We start from the raw sequence: 13780 nt of genomic DNA on the forward strand, positions 1-13780 counted from the left end.
TGAGGCCCTGGGTGCAGTTCTTAAAGTTTAGGCTTATTTCTCTCTGTTGGAAGAAAGATTATTCGGGGGGAGAACTGCTGTTTATTGAATGTCCCCACATGTCAGCACTGTGCAGAGCACTTAGGAACATGGTCTTTTGGGAAGAAAAGGAACCAGGAGACAGAAGATGTTCTCACCCAGCCCTGCCAGTTACTATGTGGCTTCAGGCAGGTAGTTACCCTCTCTGTACTTCATTCTGGTCATATTTAATTGGGATGAACACACCTATACCATCAATATCTGGGGTCACAAACTCCCATGTCCCCTGGGGCCAGGTAGGTACGTGAGTGAGGCTGGTCTGGTGGGATCTGCAGCAAGTGGGAGAGCACACGGCTGTGTACAGCGGCATCCGCTATGGAAGTCTAGCATCGTTGCTATAGGACAGTGTGGCCATGTGGCCAGACTTTATGATTTTTTGGGGAGAGATGGGGAGCTTGGGTTTTATGTGATACCCCTCCCATTCACCAAAACCTCATCTCCATGAGAGGAAGGATTTTTTCCTCTTACACCTCAGCCTGTAACTACTCAAGATATTTTTTTGAATGAATGAAACAATACAAGTTGGAAATGAATTTAAAATGTTTTAAAACTATGTGTGAACCAAACACAGTCTGCAGGACATAGGTTTTCAACTTCTAGACTGTATTATGAAGCAATATTAGGGTCTGAAAGTATCTGAGAAGTTGAAAGCAGTGTGTAAATGGGATACATCTTTTCCCCCACAATCCTTTTCATATCTGCTCACAGTAGCTTTAGCACCTAACAGGTGCTTGGGCCAGGAAATGAACAATGAACACTGAAACAATCAGTGAAAACGAAGCACTATCCCTTCAGCCTTCTGGGATATCCAAGCTGTGGCCCTCATCTGCAGTAGGTGGGTCTCTAACCTGGACCTCAACTTGCCCATCTGTAAAATGAATTATATTAAATCCCTAAGGCCTCTTTCAGCTTGCCAAGTATGTGATTCTATTAGGGTCATCCTATGAGGCATCTTCTCCACTCCCACCGCTAACTCCCAAGACCTAGGAGATTCCCTGACCCCAAGGAATCTGTTTCTCCTACACCAGCTGTCCTCAGGAGCAGACTTCTCTGCCCCACCCACCCACACTGCTAATAGGACCAGAAACAGGGCTGAAAGCCTCCTGTGTCCTGTCGTGAATGTTGAGGCAGGTTCGCACCGAGAGTGTTCTGTCCTGATGGCTAGCTCTGACACCTGATAAAGAGAAACATTTAATCTCCTAGCTGGTCCCCTCTCTTCTGGAGAGGCGAGACATGAGGACCTGCTGAAAGCTTTATCTCTGCTTGTCCTTCTGGGTGAGGTTAAGGGGTGGGGCTGGGCAGAAGCTTTAGAGAAGAGACACTTTTTCAGGGCTCTGTTCTATGAAGCATGAGGATTTGGGGTCACCCCTGTCAGAGTGAATAGGAGTGGGCTGGGCCAAGGAAGACAGGAAGTCCCTGAGCCCTTGGGAGGTCCTTAGCTATCCTGTGACAAGATACTCCACTCTCTAAATATTCTCTGTGCTTAGTCTTGTAGATGGAACAGAAGTTAAAGGAAAGAAGGTTAGGCCTTCTCTTCTCCACTGGTAATCTTAAGGGAGGGGACAGGAGAGGAACAGAGAGTAGCTGGGTAAGATGTCAAGGGGCTAGGGTCGGTGCTTGAGGAGAGAGATTTTTAAAGCCATTTTCGAAAGGATTTTAGGCTGTGTAAGAGAGGGCAGGGCCAGAGACTCTGGCCCAGAGAAGAGAAGGGTATCGGGAAGAAAAGCGGATGGTTCCCCAAGGCAGAGGTTCTGCTGTTTGCAGAGGAACCAACCAAAACAGGGAGGGTTCCTGGGTCATGGGTGGATTTGGGCGATTTCCATTCCTGTTTGCAGGAACTTGGAGGTCAGCCAGGGAGGAGCTGCCTCTGCTGTCATCTGGGGCTGGTAGCTTTAGGGGAAGGAGCACCTAAGGCAAGGTGTCCTGGGTCCATTGCTGGTCCCTGGTAGGATCTGAACACTGTTTTGGAATGTGCCTCCTCCCCACCACCCCTCCGGAGTGCTCTGTGGCTCCATCACCTGCTCAGATGGGCCCGAGCTGGAGACACCCCATTGCCCTCCCCGGCCTGCAGGTGAATGTGCTGGCCCTCAGCATCTGCACGCGGGAAGCCTACCAGTCCATGAAGGAGCGGAAGGTGGACGACGGGCACATCATTAACATCAACAGGTGAGGCAGATGACCAAGGGCTCAAGTGCAGATTACCACTCAGCCTCCAAGCTGGGCGATCTGCTGCAGCTCATTTGACCTCTTTGGACCTATTTCTTTGGTGGCAAATAGGGATTTAATATACTCAGTTAAAACCCAAATAACATAATTAGGGTGAGGGAAAGAACAGTGTGTGTCATGTGCCAGCCCCTAGTTGGCTAGAATGGGTGGCTCAGCCCCTTCTTTTTGCAGCTGAAGCTTGGGGGCTCTCCTGGCACTGAAGTTCTCCATTTGTCAGGCCCTGGAATGAACTCTACCTTGTGGTCCAAAGAAAGACTACACAGTATCATTGGATAGCTCCTGGTCTGAGAGGGAGACATGGCCTCTGCCCCCAGAGATCTCCTAATAGAACCATATTGGTGAAACATGCAGATGAAATTGAGAGATTTTTGACAGCCTACATGACCGGAAGAGTGGATTCTGTGGTCAGCAGAGGGAGGACTTCTAGAAGAATAGGGCGTTCAGGAGCTGCTTGAATAACAGAAGCTAAATTAGTGGGCCACAAAGATGGACTCTAGAGGTTCCCTTTTGAAGGCTTCTCTGTGGCATCTAGGTGGTGTGGTTGTCTGGTATAGCAAGGGGCATTGCTGATCTCTTGGGAGCATCACTCTCTTTTTTCCCCTTCTGTCCCTCTACCCAGCATGTCTGGCCACCGAGTGGTACCCCTGTCTGTGGCCCATTTCTATAGTGCTACCAAGTATGCCGTCACTGCACTGACAGAGGGACTGAGGCAAGAGCTTCGAGAGGCCCAGACCCACATCCGAGCCACGGTGAGGGTGTGGCCTGGCCCTGGTGGGGACTGGGTAGGCGTAGGCCCTCCCTAACCCCACCCATACTACCCAGGGAGCCCATGTCCAGGGTTATTGCCTAGAACCCTTGGGAGTGTGTACTGGGTACAGAGCTCCTGGACTCTGCCACTACTTGCATGGCCCTGCTCAGTATTTGAGCTTCCTCGATTCACTGACTTTGAGATGGGAGGAGGCTGGCCTGAATGGAACATTCAGGGAAAGAATGGTGGGGTGAGACTGAGGGAAAGCAAGGGATTATGGGAAGCTAGGTGCACAATGGCTGGAAGCCTTGGTCTTCTCCTTTGTAAAATGGAGATGATAATATCTATCAGGTTATGAGGTTTTTTTTGAGATGTTTTGTAAAACATATACCTGGCTTATGGTAAGGGCTCTGTAGATGGTAGATATCAAAGCTGCCAGTGGCAGCTCTGGAGGGAGGAGGCAGCTGATGGACATGGAGCAGCTATCACTTTGAAGCTGGGGCCTTGTGGCTTCCATACTTAACTTCCAATCTCCCCAAGGCCTGGCCTCTGATTGGGGTGGGGGTGGAGCAAAGCCCAGCCCCTGAACAGGCCCTCTCTGTTGGCCCAGTGCATCTCTCCAGGAGTGGTGGAGACACAGTTCGCCTTCAAACTCCATGACAAGGACCCTGAGAAGGCAGCTGCCATCTATGAACACATAAAGGTGGGGCCTCCCTCTGGGCCTGGTGAAGCCACTCACTCTTAAGGCAGAGGGAAGAGAACCTTGGCCTTTAGACCCCACCCTTCTAGCTAGCCCGTCACCCCTCCTGGAGGGTTGGGGTGGGAATGTGGATGCTGGAGGGGACCTCAGTGGTGGGAAGGAACTTGGATTCATTCTTTTCTCATCTCGGGCGCCCTTTCTCCCGGTGCTCTCAGTGTCTGAAAGCTGAAGATGTGGCAGAGGCTGTCATCTATGTCCTCAGCACCCCGCCACATGTCCAGGTAAGTCTGGCCGTGGTTGTCCATGCCCTGGAGAAGCCCAACCATCCCCAGAGGAGGAGAGCAGGGAGGCCTTAAGGGTGTGGGAAGTGTGTCCTGGTTGCCTCAAGGCTTGTGCGTTCCACAGATCGGAGACATCCAAATGAGGCCCACGGAACAGGCGACCTAGTTTGCTGTGGGGAGCCCTGTCTTCCTTCCCCGACCCTCACGGCTTGGTTCCTGCCTCTGGATTGTAGGTGTTAATTTCTGGACTCCTGGATTCTACTTCCTCTCCCCACCCCCACCAGGGGTTAGAAAATTTGTTTCTTTCAGATTTTTTATCTTATCAAATTGTTTCCGCCACAAATGTGAAAAGTGGGCTGGAGAGAAGAGGTGGTGTCTCTAATTGTTTTACCCGTTAACTCAAAAGCAGTCACTCACGACAGGTTCTTGGTTCCCTTCTTGGGCTCCTTGACCTTTGTTTGCTGTCCTTGGTCTCTTCCCTTTGACCTGGGGAAGGTACTGTGGCCAAAAGGGGGGCTTCCCTCTATCTTCTCGAATCCCACCCCATGTTGCTCAGGGATGAGATGGCAGAGAGAACTCACCTATCTGAATCGCTATCAAGGACTATAGGCTTCCTCCTCTCCCTGTCTGACTACACCCACTGCGCCTTCTCTTCCCCCATCCCAGTTCTGTCCAATTGTGGCTTCTCAGCCCCCCGTGGGATCATCATTGTACTCAGACAATGTCAGCAAGATACCAGGGCCTGCCTCCCAATTGTTTTTCACTGTGATAATTAAAAAAGAAAAATCGCAACAACCTATCTTGGCTTCAGGAGTGTCTTTCTGTTCTCCTCCCTGCTCTGTGCTCAGGGGTGGTTGTTTCAGAATTTCTTCCAGGTGAGTGGGAAAGTGAGTGGATTTAGGGCCTCACTGCTGGAGCGTGAGTTTGGGTTGGGTTTTAAAAATGGGTAGGAGTTTCCCAGCCGGAAAAGAAGACAACAGGGCGTACGTACAAGGCTGAGGGGCCCAAAAGAGCATGCAGTGTTGTGAGAACAGCACAGAACTTAGTGTGTGAGTGAGATGAGGCTGAAAAGGTGGCTCTTGCCTAGATCCCTGGGGGTCTGAGTGCTGAGCAAGGAGTCTGGCCATTACCTGTGGGCCAAGGGCATCAGTTGGCTTGTCAGCAGCCACAGGACAGGCACAGACTATCACTTAGAGAATCAGCGGCCACGAGATAGGAAGGTATTGCTAGGTCCTGGTTACTGGTGCTGAGGGTTTGACAAGACAGTGGAGGTTCAGAGGAGGGGCTGGATGCCATAGCTTCTGAGGAAAATAAGCTTCCGGTGGTGGACTGGAAGTGGGGAGGGAAGCACTACCTCTGAACTGGTTGAACACATCCCCTTAAAGTGTCCTCTGCTGGTGCCTGAATGAATGCGACCCTCCAACCTCCTGGAACCTCCAAGCGCACAGAATGAAGCCTGGAGCAGGGTCAGCTCAGCGCTGATCACCGCGGTGCGGTGGAGGTCGCTGCTCAGTCAGGCCCGCAGGTGGCGCTGTAGGGACGACCCGGTGGCCGGGCTTGCGCAGAACGTCGCCGGGCAGGGGGCAGGGCCGCCCGAACCCGGAAGCGGAGCAGCCCACGTGGGGTTCGGGAAGGGGCGATTACTCAATTCTAGGCTATGTTCGAGCAGGGAGTCTAGGCTGTTCGTTCCTCTGTCTAAGGAGGCAGGGTGGGGGCTGCTGTGGGGTCCCCTTAACCCGTGTTTGGGGCCGGGGAGTGGACCCCGTCGGCAGTGACCGCTTCTGAGGACGCAGCAGGGGCCATCGGCCATGGCGCTGCTCTCGGCCCTCCGGGGCGCGACCTGGCGTTGCTCCGGTCACCTCCTAGCGCGTCATTTTTCCCAAGCGGCGCGGCGCGGGCAGCAGCCCGGTGGGGAGTGGCTAAGTCACCTGAGACTGGATGACCTGGCGCCGACTCCGCGGTCCGCCGGGGGACTAGAACTTCTGTTTGGCCTGTTCCCGTGTCTCCTGGCTCTGCGGGCCGCCCGCCGCCGCGTGTCCCGGCTGCTGCTCCAGGCCGGCAGGTCCGGGCTGCAAGGGGAGCGGGCGGAGCTGCTCCGCGTGGCCGAGGCACGGGACATCCCTGTTCTGCGTCTCAGACGACAGAAGCTGGACGCTCTCTGCCGCTACCAGGTCCACCAGGGCGTCTGCATGGAGGTGAGCCCTCTGCGGCCCCGGCCCTGGACCGAGGCTGGGGAGGCGAGGCCAGGAGGCGACCCCCAGCAGCTGTGGCTCGTCCTCGAGGGGCTCCAGGATCCCCGGAACCTTGGGGCTGTGCTGCGCTCCGCTCACTTCCTCGGAGTGGATAAGCTCATCATCAGCCAGAGAAACAGGCACGGACGACCCTTATTTTCCATGTGCCCCAATTTCGAGGCACAGCCGAGTGCCTAACCATCTTGACCCTTTGGCGATCCCTCAGTAAAGCCTCTCTATCGCTAGAATTCTCATCTATAACCCTTGGGGGCCGGGGGGAGGGTAGGGCACGGAGCTTGAGATTACTCAGCCTCATGTGGGGCTAACTTTACAGCTGCCCGCTCACGCCGATAGTCAGCAAGGCCAGCGCGGGGGCTGTGGAGGTGATGGACGTGTTCTCCACTGATGACTTGGAAGGCTTTTTACAGGTAAGGGGGTGGGGGAAGTAAAGCAGAAATAAGCTAAGCTCAGCCTTCCCAAGGGCACTTGGCCAGCAGCAGATGGAGGAAGGGGAGAGAAGGGAGCATGTTGGCATCACTTCCTACATCCTTCTAAAGAAGGATCCCAGAGTGTTTCAAATCACAAGTGGAGCAGAGTCTGAAGTTAAGGGCTTCATAGTGTCATTCCCTTTACTGCACTCCGTCCCCGGCCATACCTCTTTGCCCCTCCTGCGAATTTACCACAGTGCCTCATTGCCTACTAAGTAGGCCTTCCGTGTTTAGCTGATAGGAGGCCTGGGTTCTTTCAGTAGGGACATAGATTGAAAGGCTCTTTGAACAAGGACTAGTTTATGCCTTTCCTGTGTTCCCTCACACACAAAAAGCAAACAAACAAAAAAACAAAAAACATCCTCTCCCCCACCCCCCACGAAAACCCCAACTTCTGGGGACAAATCTAAGAAACTCCTCTCCTGGAGCGTGCTGGTGTCTTCAGCTGTGCTTCCTTTGAAGGACACAAGGGGGAAGTATTGCCCTGCATTTGGCAGTTCCCAGACCATACTCCTGTCTCAGTCCTAGAATCTCTTCTTGTATGTAGGCATTTCTTTTTTGTGTCATCCAGTCTCATGGCTTTAAATACCATCTATATTTGAATGATTCCCAAATGTATTTCTAGCCTGGATCTTGCTGCTCAACCCCAGGTTCATGTATCTAGTTGCCTACTCAGCAACCCTCTTTTGCTAATGGGCATTTCAAACCGAACATTTCCAAAGCAGGGCACCTGTTCCTTCTGCAGACTTACCAAGCTCAGTTGATGGCAACTCCATTCCTTCAATTATTTAGGCCAAAAACCTTGGTGTCATCCTTGATTTTTACTGGTCTCACACTCTGTGTCTCACCCATCAGTGCATCCTTTTGGTTTTACTGTGAAGTTATTTCCATATTCTCACCGTTTCTTACCATCTCCACTGCTACCACTTTGGTCCAAGCCACCATCATCTATTGCCTGTATTATTGCAGAAAACTCCAAGGTGGTCTCCTTGGTTTTGCTGTTGGCTCTCAACACAACAGGCACAGTGATCCTGTTGAAACACAAGTCAGACCATGTTACTTTTCTGCTCAGAACCTTTCAAAGCCTTTGCATTTCTCTCCAAGTATAAGCCAGAGTCCTTCCAGGGGCCTTCGAGGTTCTACCTCATATGGCCCTTTGTTCCCTCTCCTGTCTCAGTGGCTCCCTTCCCACTGAACACCTTTCTGTTCTGCTGTTCCTCACACATGCCAGGTAAGAAGCCACCTCTGAGCCTTTGCACTTACTGGTCCCTGCCTAGAATATTATCCCCCAGATGTCTCCACGGTGCTCCCTCATCTCCTTCAGGTCTATATTCAAAAGTCACTCCAGTGAGGCCCTCTCCAACTCCCCTTCTGTGATGCTGGGATTTTGGCCTGTTTGTTCACTGCCGTCTCTCCAGTGCCTATAACAGAGCTTGCCCATTCTAGGTGCTTAATAACTATTGACTGAATTGAATGGTTCAGTGAGGGAATGAGTCTGTATATAGCAAGGTTGGGCTCCTTCTTGGCCAGAGTTCTGAGGAGAGTTAGTGAGCTAGAACATGATTTCTTCTTCCCCCTTCTAGGCCAAAGCCCAGCAGGGCTGGCTCGTAGCTGGCACAGTGGGCTGCCCTGGGCCTGGGATTTCCCAGTCCTCTGAGATCCCCATCACGAGTTGCTTGGAGTTCCTCTGGGACCGGCCTACTCTCCTAGTGCTTGGTAGGTAGATGTCCCTGCTTTTCCGTGCTCAGACATGCATTTCTTGAGCACCTGCATGTCCAGCTGGGACATCCCTAACCTGCCCTCATGCTCTACAGGGAGCGAGGGCTCAGGCCTGTCCCAGGAGGTGCAGGCCTCCTGCCAGCTTCTCCTTACCATCCTGCCTGGAAGACAGCTGCCTCCTGGACTGGAGTCTTTGAATGTCTCTGTGGCTGCGGGTGAGTCTGCTCTCCCCTTCTTGCCTCCTGATCACACATGTGTAGCTAGTTTATCCTAAACGAGTTTTTCAGTCTTTGTGTGTCTCAATTGCTTTTTGTGCCAAATGAGGAAAATGCATCCATTTGAGGATAAAATGAGGAAGTGCCTGACACATGATCTTTCCTTTTCTCAGTTCTCTCTTTTCTCCCTGTCCTGTCTATCTGTACAGGAATTATTCTTCATTCCATTTGCAGCCAGAGGAAAGGTTTTGTAGGAGATGGGAAGAGAGAGCAAATTCACCAAGACTCCCAAGAGCCCTCAGCCACATCCGAAGGGCCCAGAGTGGCTCAGCACCCAGGACAGTCTTCAGGATCAGAAAAAGAGAAAGAGAGGCAAGATGGGGGCTGACTTGGACTATTCGAGATGTGTGTGTGCTGGAGGGCAGGGGGTGGGTTGCATGTACATCCACGTGTTTGAATGTGCTGGGATCTCTTGCCTGACTATGCACCCAGGCCCTGTTTATTAATCACTGTCTCTGGGGGCAGGAAGCTTTGAGGTGGTACCAGAGGAAGTTCCATTTCCTGTTTTGAGTTTGGACTTGGTGTTGGAGATGGCAGCCCATTAATTTCTAGAATGTGCTAGTTCAGAAAGTCTCTTTCCTCCTGGGTCCTGCCTGGATGTCAAGGAGAAGTTTAGGCATCAGAAGGGAATTGGGCAGCCCATTCCAGGGGTCCTAGTCCCCTTGAACCAGTGTGAGAATGTAGAGGGAGGCCTGGGGCTCTCTTGTGGACCAGACGGGTACAAATCCAGGCTCAAACCCTGCCCTACTGTGGGGGCCTTGAGCAGGTGGCTTCATTTTTATGTGCCTCAGGGCCCTCGCCTGCATCTCCCTCACTGGGCTGTTGTGAGGATCAAATAAAACATCACTTGGTGTCCAGCAGGCACTCAACCAGTGGACCATTCTGTCCAGTTCCTCCATTAGGTGGCAGCCTTGCTCTTTGGTCCACAGTCTCTTTGAGAAGCTCTCGCAGCCACCTGGGGGAGATTCCTGGCTGTGGCCCCCAGGAGGCAAGGGAAAGATTAGCCAACGCCCACCCGGACCCCGCTCAGCCCACCTGTGGCCCTCCAGTCCCCCATGCCCCGACCAGTGAGTCTTCGGTGGGTCCACTTCCATGGAAGGAACCAAAGAACAGCCCTGGCCTTTGATTCTGGGAGGTGTGAGGACATGGTTGCTGCTACACCATCCATACTGATTTGGCGCTCCTCCCTCAGGGTCCCACAAACGGAGCAGAAGCCACCAGTGTAAGTAGTTTAGAGTCATCTCGGCTGCACGTTAGAACTACCTGGCAAGCTTTAAGAAACAATTTACACTGAGACCCATTCCTAGAAAGGCCAATGAAATTGGTCCAGGTGCAGCCTGAACATCAAGATTTTTAAAGTCCCTTCCCCCTTGCCCCTCCTCCCCCCGCCGCCAGATGGCTCTGATGTGCAGCCCAGGCTGAGAAGCCTGGAGCAAGATTTGTCAGTCTCAGTACTGTTGACACTCTGGGCTAATAAGTCTCTGTTGTGGAGGCCGCCCTGTGCATTGTAGGATGTTTAGCAGCATCCCTGGCCTCTACCCACAGATGCCAGTAGCACCCCCTTTCCCCCAGATGTGACAACCAAAAATCCCTCCAGATAAGGCCAAATGTCCCTTGGGGAACAGGCTCACCCCTAGTTGAGAACCACTGCTCTGGAGCAAGAATCTGGAGGACAGCAACGCTAAGTTCAAATCCTGAATGCTGTGTGACTTTGGGCAAGTTCTTTGCCCTCCTGAGCCTCAGTCCCCTCCTCAGCGAAGGGATAATCCTGCCTTTCTGGGTTGCTGGGAGGATACAGAGGACAGTAGGAACTCGATGCTGCACACATGGTAGATGTTCGATAAATACCGCCCTTTTCTCTGTAACGTGGGTTTATCTTGGAATTCTAATGCCAATTTAGAACATTTGAATTTGGTTAAAAAGAGCCTAAGAATGTTTTAAAGTCAACGTTTTGTTTTGTTTTGTTTTTTTCCTCAAGAAAGGAAGAAACCCCTTCATAAACTCCATAGATCACCACCACATCAGTCACTTGGAGCTGTTTGTTCCTGACTGGCACACAGGCTGACTTCCACTGGCACGTGTCAACCTTGGGCGACTACGCTGCTTCCTCCATCCCTGCCACACTCTTGGCTAAGAACCTAGTGTGGTTTTGAACCTTGGCTGCACCTTAGAGTCATGGGGTCAGGGAGGGGAATAGCTTTTAATATTCCAGATGCCCAGAGGCACCAGGCCGATGAAAGCAGAATCTCTGGAGAAGGAGCCAGGCGCAGGCATTTCTTAGAGCTCCCCAGATGCTGGTGTCCAGCCACGTCTGAGAATCACTGGCCCTGGAGCCACCCGCTCTTGTCCAAGAAATGTCCTCCAAATCATTCACACCCGTGCTTTTGAGCACATGCCTGAAAGCACACACCAGGCAACCTTTCATCCGTCCGTAAGGTTCTTTAGAAGATGCTGGTTCCAGCCCTGGCTCCACGGCTTCCTACCTAGATGGTGTCTCATCTATAGAATGGGGATACTGCCATTAATACCTGCTCCACCTACCCCCTCCACAACAGGGCAGTTGTAAAAATAAAACGAGAGCATATCAGTAAAAAGTATCTGAAAACTAAAGGACTGTGCACCCAGGACTAGCACACAATAATCCAAACCTGGATGTGATGGTTCGGTTTATGTGTCAATTTGATTGGGGCATGGGGTGCCCTGATACTTGGTCAGACATTCTGGGGGCGTGTGCGAGGGTGTTTTGGATAAAGTTAACATTTACATTGGAAGACTGAGCAAAGCAGATTGCCCTCCCTAGTGTAGATGGGACTCATTCAATCGTTTGAAGGCCTGAGTGGAATAAAAAGCCTGACTGGTAAGAATCCAGTCCTGCCTTTGGAACTAAAACAAGGGCTCATCCTGGGTCTCCAGTCTGCTGGCTTTCAGATGGGAACACTATTTGCTCTCCTGGGTCTCCAGCTTACAGACTCATCCTGTAGAACTTGGGACTTGCCAGCTTCCATAATTGCATGAGCCAATTCTCTATGATAAATAAACCAGTATGTCAGTATGTATGTTTCTGTGTGTGTATCTGTCTCTCATTGGTTTCTGTTTCTCTGGAGAACACAGACTAACAGACTTGATGAAAACGAACTCAGGTGTCCTCGTGTTCTCTCCGTGTAGGGGTACAGAATCGAGCTCTGCTCTCTAGGACCAAACCCAGCATGGAAAATAGAAGTTGAGGCTGGGGGTACTTGGGGTCCAGAGCCCCTCACCCACCCAGGGATTTCTCTGTGAGGTCTGGAACCATATCCGACCTGCTTTAGATATGCTGTTCATCAGCTTTTTGGGTCCCTGTGGTCTGGGCCATCTAGAGGGCCTCTCTCCTGAGCGAACAGCCAGGCACAGGGTGCTCTTCCCTGCTTCACCCACTGGGCAGCAAGCTGGTCAGCTTCTGGGAAGACAGGTTCATATGAACCAAAGGGAATTGAAGCTGTAATTACCTGCCTTGCACACACGGGTATGTAGTTAAGTCATGCAAACCAGCCATTCCCAAGAAAAAGCTCCTGAGGCCCTAAGGCCAAGGCTGAGGTCTGTGTCTCCTAGGAGCGGCCATGGTGCCTGACACATAGACACTGCTCAGCAGGCGTGGTTAGATACATGGGGGCTGGGGTGGCTGTGGCCGAGGGGCTGGGTCCATCTACTATTTTTTTTTTTAACGCCTATAGCACATGGTATTCCCAGGCGGTCTCCCATCCAAGTACTAAACAGGCCTGACCCTGCTTGGCTTCCGAGATCAGACGAGATCGGGCACGTTTAGGGTGGCATGGCCGTAGACGGATGTGGGTCCATCTAGGGCAGGGTCAGGATGCAGCCAGAGGAGGAAATAGTGGCCAAGAGCATGGTCCTTGCTGGTAAGCAGTTTGCTTTGAGTCTAGCTCTGTGCCTTTCTAGTGGTGGACATGTCCCTTAACTTTTCTAAGTTTTAGTTTCCCTCTTCTATAAAATGGGCATAATGACAGTGTCCACCTCAGGACATCATGGTGCAGGTTAAATGAAATCATGCATTTGAAGCCTTCGGGCAGTGCCTGGAGGATGGCGGCTGTTCTCACCGCATGGGGGCTTGGTGGGGGCAGACCACGAGATCAGGGCACTGGGGCTCTGCTCTCCTACCAGTCAGGTCTCAATTTCCCCATAGGCTCTAGGGCCCCTTTCAGCTGCAGCCCTCAATGATTTACCCCAGAGAACCACTGGAGAGTGTTGGGGAGGGGAGGGGAGGGGTTTGAAGTAACATTTCAACGATCCGCCTTTGTCAGGGCTCCTGGGCCAAGAGAGGAAGGGTCTCAGAAGGTTTGGCGGCTGGCTTGGTATTTCCAGAGCAGCTGAATTGTCAACACCCCTGTTCCTCTCCAGGGCTGGAATTCTTTTTTTGGTGATAAGCTAAATTGCCAGTTTCCTCCACCAGGCTGGGGTCCTAAACTAGATACCCATTTCCACTCCTGCAGGGCCAGGCCGCCAGGGAGCCCCACAGTTTGTAAATGTAATCAACCTTGAGGTCTCTGGCATCCACAGGTGCAATTAGCATGCCTATCTGCTAATCTCTGATTAATGATGTTTACAAACATGGGACCCCACTCAAGGAGCTGCTCAGCCCCTCCCTCCCTGACCAGGAGGCAGGGGTCTTCTGAGCACCCACCACCACCACTTCAGTCCTCCTCAGCCAGTACCCCTCTCCACCCCTCCCCAGGCAATGGGCAGAGCTGTGGGCCCCTCCTTAGAGCCCCCCCGCCGCCCCACTCTCAGTGGAGAGGAGCACACAGGAGACCGTGAGGCTTGGTGGTAGGTCTGGGATTCTGTTCTTTTTTCCAGTTCTGGAACTTTTAGGACACATCATGTGCTGGATTTGCTTCCTTTATTCACACCAGCTCCAGCCCTGGGGCCACACACAAACATACTTGCCTTTGTGGAGGCATGGGCCCACTCCCATGCCCCCCAGGGTCGGGCTCCCAACTTGTCCCCAGATGGCAACATTTCCACCCCATCCGCCTTCCT

General features: G+C 52.3%; 2 protein-coding genes and 1 pseudogene across 9 annotated transcripts in view; 2 read left to right on the forward strand and 1 right to left on the reverse strand.

Annotated features, from left to right (window-relative positions):
* Positions 1-4832, forward strand: part of DHRS11 (dehydrogenase/reductase 11) — an 8285-nt gene extending 3453 nt beyond the window's left edge. The window contains exons 3-7 of the mRNA XM_006924918.2: positions 2150-2244; positions 2924-3053; positions 3663-3755; positions 3968-4033; positions 4158-4832. Coding sequence (XP_006924980.1) covers positions 2150-2244; positions 2924-3053; positions 3663-3755; positions 3968-4033; positions 4158-4199 — 426 coding nt within the window. The 3' untranslated portion in view covers positions 4200-4832. The remainder of the gene's footprint in view (positions 1-2149; positions 2245-2923; positions 3054-3662; positions 3756-3967; positions 4034-4157) is intronic.
* A 779-nt stretch (positions 4833-5611) lies between these two features.
* MRM1 (mitochondrial rRNA methyltransferase 1) lies at positions 5612-11802 on the forward strand. 8 transcript variants are annotated; one of them, XR_003043934.1, is made up of 7 exons: positions 5612-6404; positions 6599-6692; positions 8336-8468; positions 8567-8686; positions 8896-9058; positions 9637-9968; positions 10725-11802. XR_003043934.1 is itself a non-coding variant. In XM_025041718.1 (7 exons), exons 1-7 carry the CDS (start codon positions 5842-5844, stop codon positions 10744-10746), a joined length of 1125 nt encoding a protein of 374 aa, XP_024897486.1. In that variant the 5' UTR covers positions 5613-5841; the 3' UTR covers positions 10747-11802. The 8 variants fall into 8 exon arrangements, 4 of the variants coding, with proteins under 4 accessions (XP_024897486.1, XP_024897485.1, XP_015454886.1 ...); XR_003043935.1 differs by having other exon boundaries at positions 10729-11802; XR_003043936.1 differs by having other exon boundaries at positions 9649-9968.
* A 645-nt stretch (positions 11803-12447) lies between these two features.
* Positions 12448-12566, reverse strand: LOC112473267 (annotated as a pseudogene).
* Between the last annotated feature and the right edge of the window lie 1214 nt (positions 12567-13780).

Source organism: Pteropus alecto, unplaced genomic scaffold (assembly GCF_000325575.1).
Source record: "Pteropus alecto unplaced genomic scaffold, ASM32557v1 scaffold98, whole genome shotgun sequence".
NCBI lineage: Eukaryota > Metazoa > Chordata > Mammalia > Chiroptera > Pteropodidae > Pteropus > Pteropus alecto.

Excerpts from the sequence above, each read along its gene's own strand:
- MRM1 (XM_025041717.1), top strand. The coding sequence starts at position 5,842 with ATGGCGCTGCTCTCGGCCCTCCGGGGCGCGACCTGGCGTTGCTCCGGT. Across the intron at positions 6,693-8,335 it reads ACTTGGAAGGCTTTTTACAG|GCCAAAGCCCAGCAGGGCTG; the intron begins GTAAGGGGGTGG and ends TCCCCCTTCTAG. Across the intron at positions 8,469-8,566 it reads GCCTACTCTCCTAGTGCTTG|GGAGCGAGGGCTCAGGCCTG; the intron begins GTAGGTAGATGT and ends CATGCTCTACAG.